The sequence below is a fragment of the Amphibalanus amphitrite genome, unplaced genomic scaffold (assembly GCF_019059575.1).
Source record: "Amphibalanus amphitrite isolate SeventyFive unplaced genomic scaffold, NRLGWU_Aamphi_draft 000296F_arrow, whole genome shotgun sequence".
Lineage (NCBI taxonomy): Eukaryota > Metazoa > Arthropoda > Thecostraca > Balanomorpha > Balanidae > Amphibalanus > Amphibalanus amphitrite.
In genome coordinates this window covers 679,908-688,673 of record NW_024881791.1, presented here as the reverse complement: position 1 = coordinate 688,673, position 8,766 = coordinate 679,908, and the positions used below count along the sequence as shown (strand labels likewise).

At 53.9% G+C, this 8,766-nt stretch overlaps 1 protein-coding gene across 11 annotated transcripts; it reads right to left on the bottom strand.

The window, feature by feature from the left end:
* Positions 1-2,945: 2,945 nt before the first annotated feature.
* LOC122387735 (CWF19-like protein 1) lies at positions 2,946-8,258 on the bottom strand. 11 transcript variants are annotated; one of them, XM_043378170.1, is made up of 3 exons: positions 7,406-7,988; positions 4,788-6,327; positions 2,946-3,006 (listed from the first exon to the last, which is right to left on the bottom strand). In XM_043378170.1, exons 2-3 carry the CDS (start codon positions 6,154-6,156, stop codon positions 2,963-2,965), a joined length of 1,413 nt encoding a protein of 470 aa, XP_043234105.1. In that variant the 5' UTR covers positions 6,157-6,327; positions 7,406-7,988; the 3' UTR covers positions 2,946-2,962. The 11 variants fall into 11 exon arrangements, with proteins under 11 accessions (XP_043234105.1, XP_043234096.1, XP_043234101.1 ...); XM_043378161.1 differs by lacking the exons at positions 2,946-3,006; positions 7,406-7,988 and adding an exon at positions 8,237-8,258 and having other exon boundaries at positions 4,544-6,327; XM_043378166.1 differs by lacking the exons at positions 2,946-3,006; positions 7,406-7,988 and adding an exon at positions 8,209-8,244 and having other exon boundaries at positions 4,544-6,327.
* Positions 8,259-8,766: the final 508 nt, after the last annotated feature.

Sequence of the window (8,766 nt, the reverse complement as noted above, 5' to 3'; positions counted from 1 at the left end):
TGCGTGCGCGATTCTGCATGAACACAACGACAGAAGCCTTCATAGCAACCCAGTTTCGTGGATGTTGCAGCACACTGACTTGGGGTGTTACAACGATCTCCGTATTCAGCCCCCAGCGAACACCTAACGTTAAATTCTTTCCAGAAGCCCTCTGCACAAGTGCACACGCCATTCACACACGCCGCGTTGCTGGTGCGGAAGTGGCACTGGGCGGTGCTGTTACACGACTCGTCCAGTCGAGGGTAGGCCCGGCAGGTGATGTTGCCGTCGTTCCAGTAGTTAGGTCGGCAGGAGCAGCGCTGGCCGCCGTCGCACATTGCCCGCCGACTGTCGCAGTCTTCAGAGACGGTGCAGACTTCCGAGAGCCGCGCTCTGCGGCACGCCCCGGCGTCTGCCAGCAGTCCCCGGCGGCACGCGCACACGCCGTCAGTGCACGCCGAGTCGGTCACGGCGCCCAGACAGTCTGCGTCCCGGCGGCACGGCTCAGAGAGACGCGGGTAGGGCAGGCACCGGCCGGCCACCACCTCTTGGAGACCTTCCCCGCACCGGCACCGGCCGTCGGCGCCGCACTCGGTGTCTTCTTGCAGCTCGCTGCACTCGGTGTCAGTTCGGCACGGCGCACCCAGCACCGGGGGCAGCGGGTCACGCCGGCGGGATACGGCGGCCAGAGTCGCCGCGAGGCTGTCTAGGCGGCCGGAAATGTCGGCAAACCTGCGGTCAGAAGCACGCAGCAGTTCCTCCAGCATGGACATCAGTCTGTCATCGTTGTTCGGTGGCTTTTTTGGTGTCGGATTGTCGCCTTCTTTAGCAGCAGCGTTGGACACTATGGTCACCTGGCCATCGTCCTGAGAAGGGGTTTCTCTTAGATGGTCTCCGGGAGTATTTCTATAACTAGTCGGCTGAGCAAATCCAGCACTCGCTATAAGGATAAATAAAGACAGCAATAACATCGTCTCGACGAAATACTGCGTGCCTAGGCAGTTGTTCACCAATAAGAGCCACTTCAATTACACAGGACGGCCCCACGTCTCCCACGTAATCGGAACTACTCTCTGGCGCGGCGTGGCCAAAACTGCCAGTGATTTCAACCCTACAAGCTGACCCATTATACAGCCGAGCGCTCACTGTTTACATATACCGGGTGCGAACATGTCTGGTCGGGGCCTGGACGCCTGCTGGTGACTGTATGCGGACTGCATAGACAATACTTGTCTGCTATACTGATCATCTGTCAGCAGGGCAACGCGAAGTCTGTCGACTGCAACTAAGCACATATGTAGTGCGTCGCCACATAGTCCTCTCAAAAGGAGATATTTGCCTAGCTTCCAACTCAGCGTTGACCTGCGCCCCTCGGGCCCGCTAGAAAATACATGCATTGAATGATTCTTACCTTCTCAATCAAGTTAATGAATCCGTCAATTTCACAGTTCCGCTATCAACGACCAACCGCTCTCATATGATAGCCGCGACCGCCTTGGCCGCGACCATGGGAGTCTTGGCGATTTACGAGTCGCGTGCGCCGCCAGACTTGTCTGTGGCAGTCAACTTATGTCCTTCTCACGCCATGTGTAAGTTAAGTGTAACTGGAGAGACATAAGCGGCGGATATAGACGTCGTGCCATTGGTCATGCTTGAACGCGACTGTTGCAAGGTCGTCTGAAAGCCACGCGATGGGACCGCCACCACACCCGTCTCTGCTGCGCAGTCCGAGGGGGGGGGGGGGACACTACACCTGATGTAGGTATGCTACACACTGACTCGGAGCCAATCACTTATCGGATATTTCCGCTGTTGCCTTATGGTTTTCGTAAACGACGGACCGGCTGATCATAAACGGTATCTTCAGACTTATCCTAGACCCTAGTTCTGCTCTCCAGCTTCTAAAATCAAAATAGTTCCTCACCCATTCTGCGAAATAGTATCACTACCTTCATCCACATTCATCAATAATCAGTTATGTCGTAAATACCAAACACCACAGAAAAGATTAGAACGTTTACGTACCGTTAGGCGGCATAGCTTATAAAAACGGGGCAGTCTTTAGGCTCAGGGTCAGGGCCAGTGCTCTCGCCTCTCTCATATGGGTACGGCCGTCCACCCAGAGTGCCAGTGGCGGGGCGGGGCGGGGCTGCGGATTGCCGACCGGTGTGGTCTATCGGTTAGTGGTGCCGACCGGTCGACATTCTACCAGTGCTGGCGCGGTGCCGCGAGCTGTGCGGGTAGCCTAACTCACAGGGAGGTGCCGGACAGCGGCACGGGGACGACAGCCCGCTGCATAACGTAATCCTGGTATGTATTTCATTCTCAGCTCTCGTGAACTTATGCTACACTGTAGCGGCTAATAACCACGCTTCGTGGCATGTAATTAGCATCCGAGAGGGCCAATCAATTTTACTCCATAATTTTCAACCACTTACGATGAAGTGCCCGTCAATTTTATGACTTTTTAGGTCTGTACAAAAACCCAACCTTTTGATTTGCAAGCGCAGGTTAAAACCAAGTTAAAACCCTCGGACACGGCCCAGGCCGAAAAAATGGTTACTCAAGGCTTGGTATAAAAGTACAAATCAGCTGTGTTGGGTCGGGTATACGTATACACTATACAGTCAGCTGTGCCCAACAACTAACGAGACTCGACAGAACGCACGGTGCTCATACAAGTCAACCTCGTCAATTATGTGTTGTGTTGAGCCCACAAAGTCTCGTCAACACGCACTGTGCCTATGCTCACCGGCCCTCGAGTAATGAACTCAACGAGCCTCGACAGACCACACTGCGCCCTCCCATCAGTGAGCATCGGCACTGAGTGCTCTTCTCAGTGGGTGTCGGCAGCGCCTCCATTGTCCACACATAATCGGACAAACATCCGTCAAATGAAGCGCTGTTCTGGGACCGTTTTTATCCGCCGCTCGGCTGCGGGGCGGGCGTTGTTGTGAGCTCGGCGCGGCGATCAGAGGGGGTGTTACGCACGATAACTGGTCAGCTCCCGGTGGGGTGCAGTCATCTCTGACGGCAACCACAGCGGGCAGTTGTCAAACACCGACAGCGGCTATCTCACAACCATGAATACCAAACACTGCTGACGGACGACCTGGGGAACAGCAACAGATGGTGGTGACCGGTGCAAGGTCCCAGAGGCTACGTGGGCATGGAGGAGCCCCCGAGGGCCGAGGGTCACCTGGGTATGGCGGGGCCCCTGAGGGTCACCTGGGTAATAAGTGGGTATGGCGAGGCTCCTGAGGGTCACCTGGGTATGGCGAGGCTCTTGAGGGCGAACTGGGTATAGAGGGGTCCGTAAGAGCCACGGGGGTATGACCGGGTTTCCTGACGGCCACCTGGGTGTGTCTGAGCCTTTGAGATCGATCTAAGAGGCTAACTAACTGTCGACGACAATCAGTTCCTGCCCGTTGGACCGCTGGAATGGGTTTGCCACACCCTGGCTCTCAGCGCCAATGGGCCGGCACCGTCTACAGTATCCGCCGGCGCTCCTAGTCACGCCGGCCGCCGCCCACTGCGTACCCCCTGTCGATAGCCCCCCCCCCCCGCGGAGCCGACATCCGGCACTGGCCGTCAGCGGTCGGTCCGGCCGGGGCGGAGGCGGGGGCGGGGGCGGCGCAGGGCCTCCGGCCAGGGCGGGACCGTGACCGTGAGTCGCCGGCCGGCCGGCCTGCAAGGTCACGGCAGTTCACGGCAGCGCTGCCGGCCGGCGCCCAGGGCCGTGACCCGTGCCGCGCGGCAGGGGGGGGGGGGGGGAAGGGGCGACACTGACCGCGCCTATCAACGGGAACCAGACCACGGCGTTAGTCCACTGCATCGCAGCGGCGGTCCATTTATGACGGCGTGGGTGGGCACTGGGCATTTACAAAGCGACTGAAGCTGGGAATTTAGGTTCCGAAAAGGAACTGGGAAATTCGATAATCTGTCGGCTGTTTCAGAAAGTTTAACGCATTGAAGCACCCTTTGAACTTTCTTTCGCATAAAGTGAAGTGTTTCTTTATCGCTGATATTTTTTTTTTGTTCCCTTCACATTTGCCGTGAGATGGGAGGGAGGGGGGGAGGTTACGGTTTTTGGCCATCTTAGGTTTTCGCGTGTTAAGAAAACCACGATGCACAGCGCCGCGACACTTGATCTAGCTTACCATACGTCAATTTTGCATCATGTGTAAAAATTCCATCTCAGGTCACCCACTAAGGTCAGGTCACCAGCTCAAGTTAGGCAACCGTGTCTCTAAAAAGCTTAACGATCCTGTCATTCCTACAGCTTATCCCCTGGAAGATTTAACTTCGGTGTGTTGGGTGAGGGACGAGGGCATAAGCACAAACAACTTGTATACCCCAGATAACGACAACCATTTCTAGCGGATAACCTAGAGAGCATAGTGTTATAGCCCTCCCCCCCCCCACACACACGCACACATACACTGTCAAGTGTGACAACAGCACACCGATGCTTTAGCAGAAGCTGAACTGTTCTGAAAGGTTGTCCCTTATCACTATGCTGATTGCTGCATTTGATGGAAAATCATTACGTTTAAAATACATCTACGAAATTGATGATATATTTGACCATATGATGTGTTTTCAGTATAAACCAATGCGTGAGACATAAAGTTGACGTTCATTCACGTCTTATCACTTAAACTTTTTGAACTTTGTTTTGAACTCCTTGGCGTTTGCCGTCTGCTCGTCGTTGGGTAGCACGCACTGACTCCACTCGACTCTGTCGGGCATGTTGAGCAGCGGCGGGCAGGCCAACATCGAGCGGCCGATGCTCAACGGAAGCTTACCGGCCACCTTGTGGTACAGCTTGACGCCGCCGGGCAGCTCGACGTAGAGGTAGGGCGCGCCGGGCGGCGCCAGCTGCCGCACGTCCGAGAGCGGCGGCACCTCGTCCAGCGAGACACCCTCGCTGTCACAGTGGTCCTGGATGGCCTCCTTCAGCGCCGGCGCCACCCGCGACGGCACCGGCACGCACTGCACCTGCAGGTGCGACTGCTTGTAGTTGCGCTCGAAGAACACGACCGCCTTGTCCTCGGCGGCAAACAGCTGCTGCAGGCGCTGCTTGTAGGCGCCGATCTCCGCCCAGAGCTCGTCGTCGGCCTCTGTGGAGGCGCGCACGTGCTCCACGGGCAGGATCAGCACGTGGTCGGACACCAGGCCGCCCTTGGCCAGCGCCAAGTAGCACTTGTCGCCCACGTTCACCACTAGGTGTTTCTCCACCTCGGGGGACGCCAGGCAGAACCAGCAGGGGGTCGGCGGCGGCCGGTCGGCGCGCGGCTGCTGCCGACGTCGTTTGGCCGCCGGCTCGCCGCGTCCGTCCGTCGCGTAGAAGTACTGTTTGGCCGCGTCGTCTGCGCCGGCCGCGGCTGAGGCCATCTCCTCAGCCGAGAACGGACATTCGGTGACATCGGGCGGCTGTGTCACCAGATCGGCACGCGCCATCCGCGACATGGGCTCCAGGCCGAATGCGTACAGCCACTTAGCCTTCTCGGCGTTGAAGGCTGCTGCTAGCGAGATGAAGCGCGTGACGTGTGTCTGCTGGTCGCGTAGCACCTGGTGGTTGCGGTAGGGCAGCCGCTCGTAGTGCATGGCCAGGCCGCCGCTGAACACGTAGCGCGGCCGCAGACAGTAGAGCAGGCGCGCCGTCAGCAGCGAGCCCGTCTCCTCGGTGTAGACGCCGGCCGGCACGGCGGCGCGGCGCGTCACACCGCGCGGCCAGCCCGGTGTCAGCAGCACGTCCACACCGGCGGCGCTGGAGGCCAGCAGCGCCTGCTCCAGCGCGCGCACGTCGGCGGCGCTGGGGTGCTGGCCGTCGGCCGGCGCCAGGTAGGCCACGCTGACGCCGCCGGTGGAGGTGAACACACCCCGCTCGCCCAGCGCCACCACGTTCGGACACAGCTCGTCGTCGTCGGCGTCCGGGTGGAGGTGGCGCGGCAGCCGGCCGGCCGAGCCGAGCACGTACGTCTGCAGCGGCACGCGCCGGCTGCCCTCCCGGTATGCGGCCCACTCGCTGTTGTCCCCGCTGCCGAAGAAGTTGCCGCAGCAGAGCAGGAATTCAAATGGGCCATTCTTTTTGTTAACCGTCGCAACACGGTTGAAAACTTGATTGAATTTGCCATCGATGTTGCCACACACAAGTATTTTCACTGGTGGCATTGCACTGTGTTGTAGATAGTAGATATGAAAAATGTCCTTTTATAATCTTCCAAGTAACAAAAGTGGCTCTTGTAAAGCTGGCACCATTGGCAAATGAGACAAGTTTGCAGCTTGAAGTGCTGGTATCAGGAGTTTCTCTTCACGGCTTCTTTGGCATGATGTGCTGATAACCTGGAAAAGAAAATTCAATTGAATGAATGCACTCAGAACATAGTCACAAATCTATACTGTAATAAGTACTGAAAGCATTACAACTAAATGGATATCAGAATTCAGACTCGGCAATATCTGAAGATATCATGATGATGACTGTGGGAGAAGTTGCTGCCAGTTGAAGCCAATTGAATTTTGAGGCCATGCAAATTGAGGAAAAGTACACAGGCCTTGTCCAATTTTCATTGCAGATGCCGCTGATTTACTTTGGCATATAATCCAGTAATAGTAAAGCAGGAGTCACACTTTTTTCTTTCTTTTTTTTTGCAACCAAGGAGAGGTGCTGTTGATAAGGTTGTATGTTGTAGGTTTTAGGTAGTGAGCTTTAGGTTATAGGTTGTAGCTTTAGGTTGTAGGTAAGGTTAGGTCAGGTTTGGTTAGGTTTGGTTTGATTAGAAACTCAAGAAAGCATCTCTGGGTATAGCACCTCTCCTTGGTAAAAAAAAAACAAGTGTGATGCCTGCTTTATGACTACCTATAATCTTCCATTACCCAGTATTGCCCAAAAGAATGGTAAACATAGAGAATGGGCCTACTTAGTACGCCCTGCTTAGCATGGACCTTATCACCATCAGTCTTTCTGCTACATTTCATAGGTGGCTGTTAAAGCCAAATGTATGGTTTTTCAATGCTATATGAGTTCAAGACATTCTTAATCTGTAAATACTGGCCACTGGGTTCTATGGAGTAAGGTTTCATAGGTGACGCAGCACTCCATAAATTACAACATACCTACTGACATTAATCTATAACAAAACATTTCATCGTCACAAACAAGTACTTGTTTCCCATTGTTGACCTTGCACTTAAATATCACAAGATTATCACTATACTGAAACCATTTCAATTTCAACTTGAACTTCTTGTTCTGAAGCCAGTCTGTACTCTGTGACTGTACTGGTACGTTCCCCATTCATTTTCATTGCTCCCTACTGTATCGAGAAGCTCAGAAAGGTTTTGACAAATAGCAAAGTACGTATTGTATGCAATCCCAGGTTTAATATCACCCGCAATAAAGAAAATAATATTTAATTACCACTCATAACATACTATACGACCGGCACCAACTGTAGTCGATGCAGGGACGGTGAAGAACCTCGGACTTTATCTCGACCGCCATCTGAACTATCAAGCTCACATCACCGCCATGGCATCAAAATGCACAGGAATTTTAATCGCTCTCAGTCATGCCCGCCACGTGATGCCAGCAAACACACGTAAGGTAGTTGTTCAAGCCCTAGTCATATCGATCGTGCGGTATTGTATAAGCGTGTATGGGTCGTGCGGTGTGACCCAGATGGCTCGTGTCCAGAAAATTCTCAATTTCTGTGCCAGAGTCGTCAGTGGCCGTAGACGCAGCGACCACATCTCTGACGTCATACAGCAGCTCGGCTGGCTGCGGGCAGACGAATTAGCCGAGTACCACACTATCTGCGCAGTCCACCGAGCCATCACATCGGGTACTCCTGAACATATCAGTGATACCATCGGTCCTGTAGCCCGCGACATACACGACCACAACACCCGAAACGCAGGGCTGATAACACAGCCACGGGCCCGAACAGAGACGGGGAGACGTCGACTATGTATTAGAGGAGTCGCGATGTTAAACGGTACCGAGTTGAGCCCGTATATACCAGCGTTTCGCGCCAATGTGAAGCGTGTGATCAATGATCATGTCGAGACGCCGAGTAGCTGTCTGAACCTGTTCCAGTCGCACGCTTGTTTGTGTTTGCCAGTGATATCTATGCCTACTCGTACTGTCTATATGTTCCCCGTTTTATCTGGTTTTACGTGTCTGGTGAAAAGCCACTTTTATTGTGGATCCTAGATGAATACACATCTGTATCTGTATCTGTATCTGTACCATCCATCAAAAGTGATAAGCATTTTTTGTAACATCCGCGCATGAATCGTACTTTGAATAGAAATCCTCCCTAAAACCCTGCAACTCAATTTAAAACACTGCCAAACATCCCGCTCAAACAAATGGCCCTTATTCGTTTATAGGTATCTTGCAAATAACCTTCCCTACGCAACCACTGAGGAACCATTTACCCACCTGATGCCAGCAACTTTGAAGTTCATGATATTCATTTTATTTCTTCACGTTTTCCTGCACGCAGAATGTCTGCGACTGCGCCGGCTCCAGCATGATAGGTAGAGTAAGAAAGACCCTGGACCCGAACGGCACCTTTCACATTCGACAAAAAATAGCTCAGCTTGAGACGATGCGTTCCGCGGCATCACTTCAGCCAGTTAGGCTTAGTGACGATCCATCTCTATTGCCAATGCCCTCACAACCTTCCCTTCCCATCATCTAGCCCATCTTCCTTTAGGTCGACAGAGGCCGAACTGAAGAAGAAGGGGTAACCGATGGTTAGTTATCCATTTCTG

Excerpts from the sequence above, each read along its gene's own strand:
- LOC122387735 (XM_043378161.1), bottom strand. The coding sequence starts at position 6,156 with ATGCCACCAGTGAAAATACTTGTGTGTGGCAACATCGATGGCAAATTC.